The sequence below is a fragment of the Symsagittifera roscoffensis genome, chromosome 2 (genome assembly GCF_963678635.1).
Source record: "Symsagittifera roscoffensis chromosome 2, txSymRosc1.1, whole genome shotgun sequence".
Lineage (NCBI taxonomy): Eukaryota > Metazoa > Xenacoelomorpha > Acoela > Convolutidae > Symsagittifera > Symsagittifera roscoffensis.
The window spans coordinates 17,118,530-17,137,181 of record NC_087063.1 but is presented as its reverse complement, the minus strand read 5'-3'; the positions used below and the strand labels follow the sequence as shown (position 1 = coordinate 17,137,181).

General features: G+C 35.3%; 2 protein-coding genes across 2 annotated transcripts in view; both read right to left on the bottom strand.

The window, feature by feature from the left end:
* Positions 1-219: 219 nt before the first annotated feature.
* On the bottom strand, positions 220-6,824 carry LOC134839720 (uncharacterized). Its single transcript, XM_063855342.1, has 6 exons — positions 6,817-6,824; positions 5,232-5,468; positions 4,644-4,713; positions 2,020-2,139; positions 1,271-1,385; positions 220-813 (listed from the first exon to the last, which is right to left on the bottom strand). The coding sequence occupies exons 1-6, from the start codon at positions 6,822-6,824 to the stop codon at positions 506-508; spliced, it is 858 nt and encodes a 285-aa protein (XP_063711412.1). The 3' UTR covers positions 220-505.
* A 425-nt stretch (positions 6,825-7,249) lies between these two features.
* Positions 7,250-18,652, bottom strand: part of LOC134838895 (pneumococcal serine-rich repeat protein-like) — a 76,429-nt gene continuing 65,026 nt past the window's right edge. The window contains exons 33-39 of the mRNA XM_063854200.1: positions 18,204-18,305; positions 13,696-14,070; positions 12,335-12,656; positions 11,747-11,816; positions 9,126-9,245; positions 8,377-8,491; positions 7,250-7,843 (exon numbers count right to left, since the gene is read on the bottom strand). Of these exons, the coding sequence (XP_063710270.1) occupies positions 7,536-7,843; positions 8,377-8,491; positions 9,126-9,245; positions 11,747-11,816; positions 12,335-12,656; positions 13,696-14,070; positions 18,204-18,305 (1,412 nt within the window). The 3' untranslated portion in view covers positions 7,250-7,535. The remainder of the gene's footprint in view (positions 7,844-8,376; positions 8,492-9,125; positions 9,246-11,746; positions 11,817-12,334; positions 12,657-13,695; positions 14,071-18,203; positions 18,306-18,652) is intronic.

Sequence of the window (18,652 nt, the reverse complement as noted above, 5' to 3'; positions counted from 1 at the left end):
AATGAATTGTATTTATTTTTCTAGTCATTTTTCTTCAAAAACTGTTGTCTAGTTTCTCTAAGTACTGTGACTGTTGAATATGCCTAAGTTGTTTTTTTTTCAGATCCTTTTATCAATCCACGCAGAAAACACAATTTGAGAAAAAAAATTGTGTTACATTCTGTGCTACTTATTGTTCAATTTAAATTTGACTGTTCAGTATCTGATAAAAAAAACACATTTATTTGAAATTGATTTAATTGCCCGAAAATTATCATTAGAGTAAATGCTTTCACCGCTTTATTTCCTCAGCCAAATTCAAATACTTCAACCAATAAATCAGATACAATTTTAGAAATTCATACATATTTCTCAGTTCATGTCTGGTTCATTTGGAATTTCTTCTTTTTTTTTGGTTTTCGAATCACATCTTCATGATAACCGTCACATTTAAATAATTTCAATACCATTTACATAATTTTTGCAGAACTTATATTTCACTTTTTTGTATTTTTTTTCTGCCTCTTTAAAGGAATGTTGGCATCAAAAGGGTCGAAGGCAGAGGAAGATCCGGTTGCTTGTCGGGACACCCAGTCGTACACCCGCAACTCTGCACTGCGATCGGGAGTTCTCGAGTAATGATGTCGCCGTCAGGACAACTGAATTCGACAATAATATTGTCGAACACTCCTTGGCAACATCTGCAGTCGGTTACGAAGTCGATAACTCCCTCATTGGTCAATTTGGCCTCGTCCAATACCTTAGAAGTCTCGCCACATTCACCCGAACAGTACTCAATGGTAACAGTACCATTCGTAACACAATTCTGTCCATCTGAAACAGTCTACGAATGTGAGATTGCACTCTTGCGGATCTATTCCAGTGTCTTAAGTCCTAATGATCATATAATAGAGTTTCTTCCAGTTGCATACTGAGTTTTATTTGCATTTTGGCTAACTGACATTAGGAGATTGCTTGGTTAGGACATATTCCAGTTAGAACATGTTCCAGTCTCAGAGCAAACCTCCAGCCCATACTGATGATTTTTAGGTGGTAGGCCAACAAGCCGAAGGGCCAACAAGCCGAAGGGCCAACAAACCGAAGGGCCAACAAACCGAAAATAGGTTTACCATTCCAACCATTTTTTTTATCCAACATAGCAACAGATTTTCATTATTGTTATGCAATTTTTACGTAATTCTGATGTAAGTAACGTAATGCTGATGCAATTTCAGCTTCAAAATGTGGCGGGTTGTTGTTTATCCACCGATCTTTAATGAGTGCTACTCACAATTGTCGACGGAGAGGGTGGTATTCTTCCTCTTTGTGTCACAGGGCGGCGGGTGGTAGCAGCCGGGACAACAAGTGTCAGGGTTTATCTCATCCGACAACTCTCCTCCGCTATCCTAAAATAATCCAGACTCAGTTTTAAAATTAGTTCTACAAACACTCGCAACTCCAAAACCTAAAATACAAGTTAAATTCTGTCAAGCTTTTTAGGTCAACCATTTCGGATTTTTTTGAGCTCTGCCGATGCCCTTAAACGACCAATTTCGGCAAAAAGTTAGCATCTCTCCACCTTTAAAATGAGTATATATTGTCGCCAAAGATACCATTCATAAAGTTTTTAGTGTTGGTCAGCCAGAAATGGATGTCGCAAAATAATACAAAATGGGAACCTCTCAAAAATTTAGCAACCATAATTGAAGGGTATCGTCGCCAACACCTCGGCCCGCAATTTAGCTGTTATTTCTTTGATTGAGGAGCTAGTCAGACCAATTATCCATCAGAGAAAGAACCAACGTACAAACTGTTCAGCTTTTCGCGGAGAGCCGTTGTTGTGCCAAAGATTAAAACCTACATTAGATAAAGTTTTCGGGCTGAGAGTTATCGTCTCATTCGCAGGCAATAACACGGATCATGGTAGGAGGCCTCAAACCACCGCCATTTCCAGTGAGAGGCGAGAACCCTAGCCAGTTAACTATCGCTCTTCAAGGTCCGAAAAATCTGAAAAGTTCTAAGATCTCAATGTAAACTCACCACACACTGTTCGATGATGTCACTGCAGTTATAGTCAGGAGTTATCTCTATAACTGTACCATTCTCGGCACATGAGTACTCCTTACAAGTGTCATCTTTGTCGGTCCACGTCTCATTCGCCTACACGAAAAATGAAACAATAATTACACAGAGGCGAAGCAGCAACTTCGCATAAACAAGAAAAAAGGCGAAAAAATAGCTCTAACAGGGCCAAAAATTGAAAGACAAAACTAATAAAAAAATAATCTGCTATAGGCCGGAATCGAACCCCAATGGATATCGTAATATGACACTACGCTGGGCATGTGAAATGAAACAAGAATAGCTTTTAATTGTGCAAGTGGAACAGAATGTTCCGATTTCAGCCATCTGAGCAAAAAAAGTTGAAAATTAAAAAAAAAAAAACTTTTTTTCCATAAAAGTTCGCAGGACAAGAGCAGGACATTCAACTTCAAGACTGTAAAAATGTGAAATTAACATCCGACGAGAATTTACCACGCGGCAACAAAGCCAAAATACTCTAGGAGAAACTCTTCACGCCGAAAAATATCGACATGGCTGAAGACTTATAAAAAGTTACTAAGTCCCTCTCACCCTCAAAACACACACGCAATACCAAAGTTTAATTAGCTCGTCAAGTAAATCAATATAAGGCCACTAAGCCAATATAATATAAGCCGAAACCTATTCAGCCAAAAAATAAAGAAAAGAAAAACAAAAAGGCCGAAAAAAAATCACAAACAAATTTTTTTTTAAAGAGCTTCGCAGCACAAGAATTTTTTTTGTTCGTGGACACAAATAGGAGAGAAAAAGAGACCAATAAAAGAACTAATTCAGCTTTCCAAATGGATAACAAAACAATAAATTTTGTTAAAACAATAAATTCCAATACAGAGGCAACGCTGAGCTTCGCACCACAAAACAAGTCGCTAAGCCCGAAAAAATCAAAAATGTCCAAAAAAACTAGATCTATCAAAAATAATAAGAATAATTTTGAAACAAAAACATGCCAACACAATAGAATATGATATTAACAGCGGATGAAAGCTTACCAAGCGATAACAAAAAGCCAAAAATACCTTAGCAGAAACCCTTCAGGACGAAAAATATCAACAAGACTGAAGACTTATACAAAGTTATTAAGTCCCTCTCACCCTCAAAGCACACACACGACACAAAAATTCATATCGCTTGTCAAAAGAAAAAATATAAAGCTACTAAGCCGATATAATATAGGCCGAAACCTATATAGCCCAAAAATAAAGAAAAAAGCCAAAAAAATTCAAGAAAAAACTAAGACTAATTACAAGTAATAAAGTCCCTCTCACGCTCAAGAACACACGCAAACATACAATTCATTTTCTCTCGTTGAAAGACGCAATATGAAATTATTAAGCCAGAATTATATAAGCCGAAAACTGTAAGCGGAAAAAAGAACGAAAAAAAAAGCCGAAAAATGTTGTTATGAAAAACTTGAACTATAAAATTTATTGAAAATTTAAATATTTTGTGCAATCCAGAGGGCAGCGTTTAAATAATTTTTACCTTGAAACGACAAAAAATTATTTCACTCAGCCAATAAAATACATGCCGAAATCATTTGAGCAGAATGAAGTTTATAAGCGAAAAAAAAAGAGTTAAATTTACGAAGTCAAAAATAGCAAAATTCAATCAGCAGAAATAAGTCAAAACACTAAAAGTAGCTACAATGCAAAGTGTTTAGAGCAAAAATATTCTGCGATAGGGCAACTAACTCGACAACACAAAAGCAAAAAATAATAAGCAGACAATTTTTAGAAAATTAAATACTTCTCGTTTAAAAAAAAAACAGGTCCTTTCAGATTCAAAATTACAACTTTTGCCATGCCAGGTGTATTTGTTGTCTCCAGGCTCGTTGCCTCTGTGAACCAAGTTTTTTGCGGGAGAAAAGTCTAATACCCGATTGCAATGCCCTTACTTATCGAAAAGGTAAATAAAATAGTAGTGCGACCTTCGTTGTAAACTACTCTAAAAGCAAAAATGTTCAACCATTTCTTTGCATAATTAATATAAAATTTTATGCAAATTTTTATATATTATACAAATCACGGTTTCAAGGGCTTCCGTGTGGCATCTGATTCAATCTTCTCTGACATTTTTTGGTATTTGATTTTGCATGAGCTTTGATTTTGCATGTTTTAATCTTTTTTGGATACTTTTCGACAATTTCTCCTAAATTTACAGTTGGGAAAAACGTGTATTAACCAAAAAAAAACAGGTTAAGTTAAATTCCCAACTCTTTTAGTCCCCCTCAGTTAATTAATACATTAGAAAAAGGAGAATATTCATACCAGTTTATCTCGACACTTATGAGAATTACGAGCTTTCGTTGAAACTTTCACGTCTAAAAGCACTTTATTGACACTACTTGGCTTCCTACGAGCTTGTATTGAGGTTCATTGAGAAAAATGTCTCTGAGCAATCACTCGGAGAGTGGTCTGTCGGATCAATACAACGGAACGATTGTTGAGCTCAATTTCATTGAAGAAAAAATAACTTGGTTGGTTGGGTCCACATAGCTAGTGGATCTTGAAGATTGGGTCATTTGTTCTAGTATGATGGATACCTGACGGGTGTGAACTGACCTTTCTGCAGACTCCATCATAGTCATTGCACGTGGTCACGTTGCAACTGAGCTCACCCGCGAAACATGTGCTGAAAAGAGAAAAAAATTGAATGGTTTACATAAGGTCATTGTTGTATTGTTATAATCAGTAGCAAAAAGATCGGGAAGACAATAATAATTAAAGACAAAAATAATAACAATTGATCTATTTTGCAAAACTTTTGCATGTAGATGCAACTTTTTTAGTCAATATTATAATTTGGATGCAACTTTTGTTGGCAATTAGCGGATTGGTTTTTCTAATTATATTTGTCTGTTTCAAATTTTGCAAACTACATTTTCTATTTTCCGACATTTTAAAAATTCCAAAAACAAATCAAAAGCTTTCATGATATTAATTGCTCCTTTCGGTAGCTATGCTTTCTCGAACGCAAAAACAGCTTGAATTCATTGCTTATCGAAACTTCACGCCCTTTATAAGACAAACTAAAAACCTTTGATCTAACATTTAATGAAAACTAATAAATGAAGAGATTCAAAATCGGCTCTAAAATACAAAAAAACGGACGCCTTAGCTTCCACCTCACCATTTAGTCATATTACGTACCACTTGCAACTGAAAATGAGGTCGCGGTCATATCGGTCGTCGTAAATGGGACAGGTTATGGCATTAAAATCAAATAAAATCGAAGCCACAAAATATATGTAATTAATTCGGCGACAGATAAAGTTCTCTAGAACGTCAAAATGTGATAATCCTATAAAAAAGTAAGTACTGCGTTTATTGACAATTTTAGAACTCTCTGCTGGATCTTTATCTTTATGTGTTTCAAAAAACACATAGCTACAGAGAGTTCAACAAATGTCAATATACGCAGTGTTTAATTTGTCATCGGAAAATTACATTCTGACATTCTAGAGAAAAGTGTAAATAAAACATAGTTTTTGTGTCCTCGGTCTTACTTCAATTTCCCACTTCATCTTTTTCAAAATAAGCAAACTTTGTTTGACAGATGCGAGAATCTGGTCAGTGTCACATCATTTTTAACCTGGTCAGTGTCACATCGGAAAAAAACTGATTATTGCATTTTTCGTTAATGTCAAAGTAATTAAAAATTCTGAAATTGCAAAAAGTAGCAGTTCGAGGAAAATAGCGAAGAAAATTTAAATTTCAAAAAAAAGACCTGAAAACTTAAATAATTTCAGAAACAATTTATGACCAACTTTTTTTGATAAAACTTTATCAATTTGAGAAAACTGAATCAATAGGTATATTTAATTTCCGATTGGAAAACTAGAAGTGTTTGCACCATTGCCATTCTTTTTTAATTTGAGAGCCAAATTTGCTATTCTTCTGTATATGAATTTACAGGTGGCTTTGAATCATGTTTTTAGCCGGAAAAATTAGCTTTTGCATGCAAAACTTTGCTAAAATTGTTCATCTGCTCTTTTTAATTAATTCTGTCTGTTCCAATTTTTTGCAACACTCTATAGAACTCAGAGTATGTATGTTCTAAGTTTTTTCTGTGTGCTACTTGCACAGCAATAGCAATTTCTTGTTCCCACAATTGGACATGAAGAGGAATTTTGTGTCGGGTGTGTTTTAGTTTTTTTTGTTTTTTAAAAATTTTTCTTTTTGTTTTCCACACACAATCAGGTACCACAAATAATTATGTGAATGAATCGAATGAATTATCAGATTCAAGCGCTTTTAGTGGTGATTCGAAAGACATTCAAGCAAATTCCAAAAAAAATTCTCAGTGCCAAGAAAAACCGGTTTGAAATTTTTGATTTTCTATCTAATTCCGAGCGAGCATGCTTATTGTTCACTTTCGAAGAAAACGGATTATTTATGCTTGGTGTGATTTTTTATTCAGTCAAACTTTGGCAATAAAAAAAACAGTTTTTAACAAACAAAGTTTTGTAGGTTATTGAAGATATCGACTTCCCGAGTTCAAATGTAAAAAAAATTTAACATCCGATATTTTGCAATGTTCTGGGAGTTTGAAACTTGTCAATTTGGCCACGTACTGGACTAATTTATGTGCGTGTCGAATAATTTAATCATAAAGCTGAGAGCGTAACGCTACCTGTTTATGCGTTACAAATCATGCCAAAACAAAAATCGTTCAAATTAGAATTGAGGCTAGCTAATCGGTGGCATTAATTTTGTGCGACTCAAATGTTCTCACTTGATCATTATTATTGTCCAAAATTTATAGATTTTCAATATTTTTCCCACGAACTAATCAATGTGGATTAGGGAGCAGTAGGAATATTCAGGGCTTTTGCCCTGATATACGAGCAGTCTTGTATAACTTTTTTAATATACGTTTTCAACGCTATTTTGGCCATTAAAAATTTCAAGAATTCAAAAAAATTCTGCGAAAAAAATAGAAACAAATTAATGAATTGTATTTATTTTTCTAGTCATTTTTCTTCAAAAACTGTTGTCCAGTTTCTCTAAGTACTGTGACTGTTGAATATGCCTAAGTTGTTTTTTTTTCAGATCCTTTTATCAATCCACGCAGAAAACACAATTTGAGAAAAAAAATTGTGTGACATTCTGTGCTACTTATTGTTCAATTTAAATTTGACTGTTCAGTATCTGATAAAAAAAACACATTTATTTGAAATTGATTTAATTGCCCGAAAATTATCATTAGAGTAAATGCTTTCACCGCTTTATTTCCTCAGCCAAATTCAAATACTTCAACCAATAAATCAGATACAATTTTAGAAATTCATACATATTTCTCAGTTCATGTCTGGTTCATTTGGAATTTCTTCTTTTTTTTTGGTTTTCGAATCACATCTTCATGATAACCGTCACATTTAAATAATTTCAATACCATTTACATAATTTTTGCAGAACTTATATTTCACTTTTTTGTATTTTTTTTCTGCCTCTTTAAAGGAATGTTGGCATCAAAAGGGTCGAAGGCAGAGGAAGATCCGGTTGCTTGTCGGGACACCCAGTCGTACACCCGCAACTCTGCACTGCGATCGGGAGTTCTCGAGTAATGATGTCGCCGTCAGGACAACTGAATTCGACAATAATATTGTCGAACACTCCTTGGCAACATCTGCAGTCGGTTACGAAGTCGATAACTCCCTCATTGGTCAATTTGGCCTCGTCCAATACCTTAGAAGTCTCGCCACATTCACCCGAACAGTACTCAATGGTAACAGTACCATTCGTAACACAATTCTGTCCATCTGAAACAGTCTACGAATGTGAGATTGCACTCTTGCGGATCTATTCCAGTGTCTTAAGTCCTAATGATCATATAATAGAGTTTCTTCCAGTTGCATACTGAGTTTTATTTGCATTTTGGCTAACTGACATTAGGAGATTGCTTGGTTAGGACATATTCCAGTTAGAACATGTTCCAGTCTCAGAGCAAACCTCCAGCCCATACTGATGATTTTTACGTGGTAGGCCAACAAGCCGAATTACAACATGTTCCAGTCTCAGAGCAAACCTCCAGCCCATACTGATGATTTTTAGGTGGTAGGCCAACAAGCCGAAGGGCCAACAAGCCGAAGGGCCAACAAACCGAAGGGCCAACAAACCGAAAATAGGTTTACCATTCCAACCATTTTTTTTATCCAACATAGCAACAGATTTTCATTATTGTTATGCAATTTTTACGTAATTCTGATGTAATTAACGTAATGCTGATGCAATTTCAGCTTCAAAATGTGGCGGGTTGTTGATTATCCACCGATCTTTAATGAGTGCTACTCACAATTGTCGACGGAGAGGGTGGTATTCTTCCTCTTTGTGTCACAGGGCGGCGGGTGGTAGCAGCCGGGACAACAAGTGTCAGGGTTTATCTCATCCGACAACTCTCCTCCGCTATCCTAAAATAATCCAGACTCAGTTTTAAAATTAGTTCTACAAACACTCGCAACTCCAAAACCTAAAATACAAGTTAAATTCTGTCAAGCTTTTTAGGTCAACCATTTCGGTTTTTTTTGAGCTCTGCCGATGCCCTTAAACGACCAATTTCGGCAAAAAGTTAGCATCTCTCCACCTTTAAAATGAGTATATATTGTCGCCAAAGATACCATTCATAAAGTTTTTAGTGTTGGTCAGCCAGAAATGGATGTCGCAAAATAATACAAAATGGGAACCTCTCAAAAATTTAGCAACCATAATTGAAGGGTATCGTCGCCAACACCTCGGCCCGCAATTTAGCTGTTATTTCTTTGATTGAGGAGCTAGTCAGACCAATTATCCATCAGAGAAAGAACCAACGTACAAACTGTTCAGCTTTTCGCGGAGAGCCGTTGTTGTGCCAAAGATTAAAACCTACATTAGATAAAGTTTTCGGGCTGAGAGTTATCGTCTCATTCGCAGGCAATAACACGGATCATGGTAGGAGGCCTCAAACCACCGCCATTTCCAGTGAGAGGCGAGAACCCTAGCCAGTTAACTATCGCTCTTCAAGGTCCGAAAAATCTGAAAAGTTCTAAGATCTCAATGTAAACTCACCACACACTGTTCGATGATGTCACTGCAGTTATAGTCAGGAGTTATCTCTATAACTGTACCATTCTTGGCACATGAGTACTCCTTACAAGTGTCATCTTTGTCAGTCCACGTCTCATTCGCCTACACGAAAAATGAAACAATAATTACACAGAGGCGAAGCAGCAACTTCGCATAAACAAGAAAAAAGGCGAAAAAATAGCTCTAACAGGGCCAAAAATTGAAAGACAAAACTAATAAAAAAATAATCTGCTATGGGCCGGAATCGAACCCCAATGGATATCGTAATATGACACTACGCTGGGCATGTGAAATGAAACAAGAATAGCTTTTAATTGTGCAAGTGGAACAGAATGTTCCGATTTCAGCCATCTGAGCAAAAAAAGTTGAAAATTAAAAAAAAAAAAACTTTTTTTCCATAAAAGTTCGCAGGACAAGAGCAGGACATTCAACTTCAAGACTGTAAGAATGTGAAATTAACATCCGAAGAGAATTTACCACGCGGCAACAAAGCCAAAATACTCTAGGAGAAACTCTTCACGCCGAAAAATATCGACATGGCTGAAGACTTATAAAAAGTTACTAAGTCCCTCTCACCCTCAAAACACACACGCAATACCAAAGTTTAATTAGCTCGTCAAGTAAATCAATATAAGGCCACTAAGCCAATATAATATAAGCCGAAACCTATTCAGCCAAAAAATAAAGAAAAGAAAAACAAAAAGGCCGAAAAAAAATCACAAACAAATTTTTTTTTAAAGAGCTTCGCAGCACAAGAATTTTTTTTGTTCGTGGACACAAATAGGAGAGAAAAAGAGACCAATAAAAGAACTAATTCAGCTTTCCAAATGGATAACAAAACAATAAATTTTGTTAAAACAATAAATTCCAATACAGAGGCAACGCTGAGCTTCGCACCACAAAACAAGTCGCTAAGCCCGAAAAAATCAAAAATGTCAAAAAAACTAGATCTATCAAAAATAATAAGAATAATTTTGAAACAAAAACATGCCAACACAATAGAATATGATATTAACAGCGGATGAAAGCTTACCAAGCGATAACAAAAAGCCAAAAATACCTTAGCAGAAACCCTTCAGGACGAAAAATATCAACAAGACTGAAGACTTATACAAAGTTATTAAGTCCCTCTCACCCTCAAAGCACACACACGACACAAAAATTCATATCGCTTGTCAAAAGAAAAAATATAAAGCTACTAAGCCGATATAATATAGGCCGAAACCTATATAGCCCAAAAATAAAGAAAAAAGCCAAAAAAATTCAAGAAAAAACTAAGACTAATTACAAGTAATAAAGTCCCTCTCACGCTCAAGAACACACGCAAACATACAATTCATTTTCTCTCGTTGAAAGACGCAATATGAAATTATTAAGCCAGAATTATATAAGCCGAAAACTGTAAGCGGAAAAAAGAACGAAAAAAAAGCCGAAAAATGTTGTTATGAAAAACTTGAACTATAAAATTTATTGAAAATTTAAATATTTTGTGCAATCCAGAGGGCAGCGTTTAAATAATTTTTACCTTGAAACGACAAAAAATTATTTCACTCAGCCAATAAAATACATGCCGAAATCATTTGAGCAGAATGAAGTTTATAAGCGAAAAAAAAAGAGTTAAATTTACGAAGTCAAAAATAGCAAAATTCAATCAGCAGAAATAAGTCAAAACACTAAAAGTAGCTACAATGCAAAGTGTTTAGAGCAAAAATATTCTGCGATAGGGCAACTAACTCGACAACACAAAAGCAAAAAATAATAAGCAGACAATTTTTAGAAAATTAAATACTTCTCGTTTAAAAAAAAACAGGTCCTTTCAGATTCAAAATTACAACTTTTGCCATGCCAGGTGTATTTGTTGTCTCCAGGCTCGTTGCCTCTGTGAACCAAGTTTTTTGCGGGAGAAAAGTCTAATACCCGATTGCAATGCCCTTACTTATCGAAAAGGTAAATAAAATAGTAGTGCGACCTTCGTTGTAAACTACTCTAAAAGCAAAAATGTTCAACCATTTCTTTGCATAATTAATATAAAATTTTATGCAAATTTTTATATATTATACAAATCACGGTTTCAAGGGCTTCCGTGTGGCATCTGATTCAATCTTCTCTGACATTTTTTGGTATTTGATTTTGCATGAGCTTTGATTTTGCATGTTTTAATCTTTTTTGGATACTTTTCGACAATTTCTCCTAAATTTACAGTTGGGAAAAACGTGTATTAACCAAAAAAAACCAGGTTAAGTTAAATTCCCAACTCTTTTAGTCCCCCTCAGTTAATTAATACATTAGAAAAAGGAGAATATTCATACCAGTTTATCTCGACACTTATGAGAATTACGAGCTTTCGTTGAAACTTTCACGTCTAAAAGCACTTTATTGACACTACTTGGCTTCCTACGAGCTTGTATTGAGGTTCATTGAGAAAAATGTCTCTGAGCAATCACTCGGAGAGTGGTCTGTCGGATCAATACAACGGAACGATTGTTGAGCTCAATTTCATTGAAGAAAAAATAACTTGGTTGGTTGGGTCCACATAGCTAGTGGATCTTGAAGATTGGGTCATTTGTTCTAGTATGATGGATACCTGACGGGTGTGAACTGACCTTTCTGCAGACTCCATCATAGTCATTGCACGTGGTCACGTTGCAACTGAGCTCACCCGCGAAACATGTGCTGAAAAGAGAAAAAAATTGAATGGTTTACATAAGGTCATTGTTGTATTGTTATAATCAGTAGCAAAAAGATCGGGAAGACAATAATAATTAAAGACAAAAATAATAACAATTGATCTATTTTGCAAAACTTTTGCATGTAGATGCAACTTTTTTAGTCAATATTATAATTTGGATGCAACTTTTGTTGGCAATTAGCGGATTGGTTTTTCTAATTATATTTGTCTGTTTCAAATTTTGCAAACTACATTTTCTATTTTCCGACATTTTAAAAATTCCAAAAACAAATCAAAAGCTTTCATGATATTAATTGCTCCTTTCGGTAGCTATGCTTTCTCGAACGCAAAAACAGCTTGAATTCATTGCTTATCGAAACTTCACGCCCTTTATAAGACAAACTAAAAACCTTTGATCTAACATTTAATGAAAACTAATAAATGAAGAGATTCAAAATCGGCTCTAAAATACAAAAAAACGGACGCCTTAGCTTCCACCTCACCATTTAGTCATATTACGTACCACTTGCAACTGAAAATGAGGTCGCGGTCATATCGGTCGTCGTAAATGGGACAGTCATTGGCCGAGAATGACAAGGAGCCACTGGATGAGAGAAAGTTTCGGACTGTTCCAGACGCATCATTGTAGTAACATCCACACTCACTCACAGCCACACATTTATTCAGCTTGTCGTCGTATGCCATTCCTTCTGCACACGAACAGCCTTCGTAGCATGTGAAATCATCGTCCGACGATTCTGATTGGCTGCAGTCTGAGCCAATGGAAGCACAGGTGGATCCACACTTGTTGCTGCAGTTAGACGCCACTAGGTCACCGGTACACTCTGAAAATCAAGGCTATCAAAAAGAATTGTCTTCTTTTTTAATGTTAATTACATAGTACATTATATAAACTCGTTGGCTCACAAGTGCTAGTCTAACATCATTAAGTATCCTTCAAAATTTTACCATGAAAAAAAAAGAAAAAAAAATTTATCACGTTAAACACCTACGAACTTCAAGAATCTTGTAAATTGAAAATTTGTTCACAAAATTATCGCATTTAGAGAAAACTCGGTCAATTTGAAACTTTTCTCTGGACTTTAATTATCAGAGTTTCCAGAGAAACAATAAGTTTCAAACTGACCGAGTTTTCTCTCATTGCGATAATTTTGTGAACAAATTTTCAATCTGAGTTTTCTCTCATTGCGATAATTTTGCGAACAAATTTTCAATCTAAGAAATTCTTGAAGTTCTTAGGTGTTTAACGTGATAAGTTAAAATTCTGATCCTTTATGAAACGATTCAGAATTAGTTCAAAACAAAGTGAGAACACTGATCTACGTATTGTGGTTGTTTTTTTTTGTCTTTTTTTTGGAAAAAGTCTTACAATTTCTGCACGCTCAAATTTTTTGTAGCAGTTTGGCAGATTTTGATTTTTCAAGTTCAATTCAAATCATTTGCTACAAGAATAATACTACGCTTTTTAATAACAGCAAGTGCAAATGTGTGAAAAACTTGACTGATTTTTTTTTTCAAAAATGGACTGCAATTATCAGTCAAGTTTTCACACATTTGCATTTTGCTGTTATTAAAGAGCGTAATATTATTATTTTAGCAAATGATTTGAATTGAACTTAAAAAAAATCAAAATCCGCCAAACTGCTATTAAAAATTTGAGCGTGCAGAAATTGTAAGTCTTTTTCCGAAAAAAAAGACGGAAAAAAACACAATACGTAGATCAGTGTCTTCACTTTGTTCTGAACCAGTTCGGAACCATTTCATCAAGGATCAGAAGACTGAAACTATTCTGTAACTGTCCAGAATTACTCTGAAAATAGTGTTAGAAAAATTCTGGGAATGAAAATGAGCAAAATAACAAACCATTGCAACATCCAGGCACGATCTCCGCAGTGGTCACTTCCTTTCCGCACTCGGGTTTACAAATGGAGTCGTCGTCGACGGATGAGTCATTAGTACAGGGTCCATTTACTATTTTGGTTTTGAACTGACCACATGGCACGTCTGGATCACAGGGGGGCGTAGATGTAGATCTGGAGGGGGTGTTGGTGGTGGTGACAGTGGAGACGGATTGAGTGGAGGACCGAGAGGTGCTGATTGGCGTGCTGCCGGAGACAGTGGTTGATGAAACTGGCGAGGAAGTGGACAGCGACGGAGTTGAAGATACGGAAGTTGAGAGAGAGCTGGTCGAAGGGAACGACGACGACGTGGACTCTTCAAATGTTGTGGTCTCCACAGCTAATACACAAAACAAACTTTTGCACAACAGTGATTTTACCTAACATTTGAATATGTATTAACAAAACTGTTTGCATCAGGGCAAAGCCATGAATGTTCCAACTGCCCTTTTATTGGTCTCGGATAGTTTTTGGTCAATTAAATATTGGCAAAACTACGAATTTTAGGCTGATAATATTGTGCATGGAATTAATAAGACCAATTAGCTGCCTCAATTCAAATTGGAACGATTTTGTAGTGCGGGGTAGTTCGCCACGTGCAAAGTATAAAACTATAGCGGTGTGCACACCCGCTGGGCCCACGCAGATTAAGCGATCGCTCCCTCCCTTCGAGGGAGCAAAGAGTTTTGTAAAATTAGTCCGAACAAAAACTTCCCATAGCTTTGACATTCCTCACTTTTTTTTCAAAAGTCGGGACAATTAGTAACGCGAACTTTGTATGACTTCAAAAGCGTTTGATGCGGAAATTTACTTTACCTATGTAAAGTCACCTCATTTTCAATTAGCCCAACCGGCATATTACAAACGCGGTACTACTATGAGAGAGTGGTACCACGAAAAAGCAACTATGATGGACAGGTCCCGCATGCAATTCTCATCTTATAATTTTGAAAACTAATTCATTTCAAAAATCTCGCAAAATATGTTGAGCCAGAAACTGTTCAGGTTAATAATTGTAATTACTATCTAGTTTATATCAAGAAATATGCTCGCTACAACCTACTTTTGGGTTTATCAACTATAATTGGGTTTGCCTTATTTGTCATCAAAACTCAATGTTGGCAGTTTTTTTTTTCGAATTTTCCACCTTAAATTGTGAGGGGTGAAGTTTTAGGAAGTTACGAAATATGAAATTTGTTCGAAAATAAACTGCGACATCTTCTGAAGGGCGAAATCATAATAGTAAAACAATTTGAGAGCTCTAGTTGTCTTATTTTCAAGAGATAAGGTTAGTTTGAAAGGGACCACTCTATGATAGAAGTACCTACAAACGCTTCGGAAACTAACGCTTTTAAGTAACCGAACCATTATTATTATTATCAATATTTTGAAATTGTTTCAGCAAGTTCTGAGAATTTCAGTTTCCAAGAATTCAGCAGACAAACAAGTTTTGTAATCAATAAATCTGCTGGATCTATTCTAAGCTTTTAAAACTTTTACAGCAACAAAAGCGAATCTAGGATTTACTCGAGGGGGATGGATTTTTTTCAAAAAGTTTTCTTAGGTGGACCAAATAGATTTTTCGAGCTCTCTCACTGAAATTACTGACAAAAAATGTTGCGCCGCAGATAACTTTTGAAAAAAAAAACAGGTAAAAAATGCCGTTTTTGGGCATTTTTTGGAAAACTTTGACGAAAAGGTTGCGCGTTTTTCCGGCGCGCGCTCCCCTTCAAAATTAGTATATATTGGCGCCAAAGGCGCCTTAAGAAAAGTTTTGGGTTGTTCAGTCGAAAATAGACGTCGAAAAAAATCCAAAGAGTTGGCGAGGGGATCGAATTCCCCTGAACCCGCCCCTGTTCTGATATGCTTTAAAACAAATGCTTATCTTGCAAGATCTTTCAGAACTTCAAAGATAAACGTTCAACATCATAAAACATCACTTATATCCGTCAAATACGAGTAAAACTCGTATCAGGAGCGGAGCAGTACCTTCAAGTAGCAAGCAAAAAACCGGGAGCAAAAAAAGAGAAAAAAGCAAGAAAAATACAAAAAAATGGTTGGGAAGAAAATCAATTGAAAAATCAATTTGAGACAACAAGATGCAAACTTTGTCTCTCTCCCAACTAAGAGTCACTTGCCTTAAGCATTGTGTTTAATTCTCTACTAGCTGTTGAATTAATACATAGATGCCGTAAAACTCTGTACTACAATCATTGTAAGAAATGATTTTGCGACTTCCAGTTTTATAATCTTTCAATATCGTTCAAGATCGTAAAGTTACTTGGAATTTATTGAAAAACTATTATTACACAAGTGAGCTTCAGAGCCGTAAGGTCATGAAATCGGTCTACCGCAAGTCGCTTGTGTAATGAGGTCTTTCAATAAATTCCAAGTAACTTTACGATCTTGAACGATATTGAAAGATTATAAAACTGCAAGATATCAGATTGAAATGCATTCGGCGCTTGCTCAAGTTAGTGCTCCTGCAAAAATTATCGACATTTTTTGAAGGCTGTACGAGTCCAAACTAATTTATTGTGCCGAGCACTGAAAGATTGGAAAATAACTTTGTTTTCGATGTGTTTACGTTTTTTTTGTTACTTTTTCCACACAAAATTAAAAATCACAGAAAATCTTCAGAATAGGTCGAACAATATATTATTTTAAAACCCTTTCTATCGTGATTCAAATGATATTATTTTATGTTCAAAATTTTTTTTCTGTCGAGAAAAACAGATTTGAAGTTTTTGGATTTTTTACCCTAATTTCGAGCGAGGAAAGCGAGCGAATAGTTGATACAACAAAAAATTTTTTCTTTAAGCCATGAGTGCCTTCATTTTACTTATTAAGAACAAGTTTTGAAGCGGTGTTTGGCATCTTCATGGCAAAAATAGGTTTTTAGAATTGTTTTTCGTTTTTTTATTGTTCCGACCTTCGTAACGAAAGTAACGGAACATTTGTGCTCGGGGTGAGTTTTTTCTTCAGACAAATTTCGATTTTTTAACTAGCCGTTTTTGACGGCATTTTTTATATCATTCAAAAGGTATTGTTGTCTTGAGCTTAAATTTGACAATATATTTCACCTGTTATCATTTTTCGTAAAGTTATGGGGGTTTAAAGATTGCTATTTTGGCCAATTTGGGACAAATAACGCGCTATATATTTCCCGCTATTAACGCGTAAGCGAAGATTTAATCCGTCTTAGAATTCGTTCCAAATTGGTTGAACGAAGCTTATTTGCCATAATTGATTTGTTACTAGGAGCGAAATTTATCACTTTGAATTTTATATGGCGTAAGGGGGATGACTTTCACAAAAACTCTCAAATTAAAAAAAAATCGTTTTTCTATTACATTTAATTTTTTCATGTTATCACTGCTCCATAGACCTTAAAAGGCAGTCGGAACATTCAGGGCTTCGCTCTGATACGAGCAGTCTGTTTCCGTCTTAGAAATCATTCCAATTTGGTTGAAGGAAGCTTATTTGCCATAATTGATTTGTTATATAAAATAATATAAAAATTTAAGATAATATAAAATCTATAATTGAAATGTAAAATCTATCACTTTGTACTTATTGTGGCGTGTGGGGAGATGATTTTCACAAAAAACTCAAATTGAAAAAAAAAATCATTCTATTTATATTACATTTAAGTTTTTTCACTGCTCATGTTATCACTGCTCCATAAACCTTAAGAGGCAGCCGGAGCATTCAGGGCCTCGTCTTGATACGAACGGTCTTGTTCTTATAGTAATTCAGAGAACATGACACAGCACAGAGCAGGTTACAATTTTTGTTTTGGATTACAAAATGTAAATACTTTAGGTAAATTTTTGACGAGTCGCCATATACTTAAGTATGTTTTCAACTTCGTTCTTTTCTGTATTCCTTCTCCTTCCATTGGCAGTAACTTTTGTGAACATAGAAAAAAAGTGTGAGCTTACTTTTTGTGAAATTAATAATAGCAATAAAAGTTAGGCGCCCGAGGCTTCCTCCAATACATTGCCAACAGCAATCGAAAATCAAAGAAAAAAATAGATGCCCTAAAGCTCTTTGAATTTCTAGAGCAACTTACGACTGACACTTTTTTAAATAAAATTAACCCAATTTGAGAAAACTGGATCAAAAGGTGAATCTTTAATTCTACTGAGAAACCTGAAATTTAAAATCCACTTGAAAAATTAGAAGTCAACAACGTTTTGGGCCAGATCGACTGGCCCAACAATGCTCAAGTATCGGTGGTATTTGAACCACCCGAAATGTAAACCAGCTGAAGTATAAACCAGTCGAAAATACGCAGTATTATATAAGTTTAGGTAACAATTACGAAAGTTATGCAAATTTCATGGATATGATGTAATTTTGCGGCTGATTGATATACTGCACGTTTTCGGTTGGTTTATAATTCAGCTGGTTTATTCACACTCCAAGTATCAAAGAAAGTAAACTAGCTATATGTTCACTGTCACTTACTGGAACCTGACGAGGTAGTCGAGGGTAGAGATGATGACTGTGTCCCATTCTGCATATGAGTTGTTTTACTTGGTGTAGTCCTAGGAGGTCTAGACCGTGTTGCTGCAAAAATTAAACATGCAAATTAAACATTCGATGATAAAATTGCAAACAAATTCGCCACACGCAGACAGTTAGTTTTTCTTTAGATTATAACTGAAAGAATGAGCTTAATTCGTATCAAACTGACAAACAAGAAAGTAAAGTGTAACTAACCCCGATAAAAAGACCAAAAATAACTTAAAATAATTTTGAGTAATTTGAACTCAATTCGGTTAGCGCTACTGTAAAAGAGACTGATTTATTGATCGAAAACTCTAACTTTGACGTTACGCCAATTTTACGACGATAACATTTCGTTGACGGTATACCATAGTCGACTTTGGACCATTTCAATTTATGTTTCTTTT

What these genes read in the sequence shown, in the direction of transcription:
- LOC134839720 (XM_063855342.1), bottom strand. An exon ending in ACATCATCGAACAGTGTGTG is followed by an intron (nt 1,386 to 2,019) that starts GTGAGTTTACAT and finishes GGATTATTTTAG; the next exon opens with GATAGCGGAGGAGAGTTGTC. An exon ending in CACCCTCTCCGTCGACAATT is followed by an intron (nt 814 to 1,270) that starts GTGAGTAGCACT and finishes AGACTGTTTCAG; the next exon opens with ATGGACAGAATTGTGTTACG.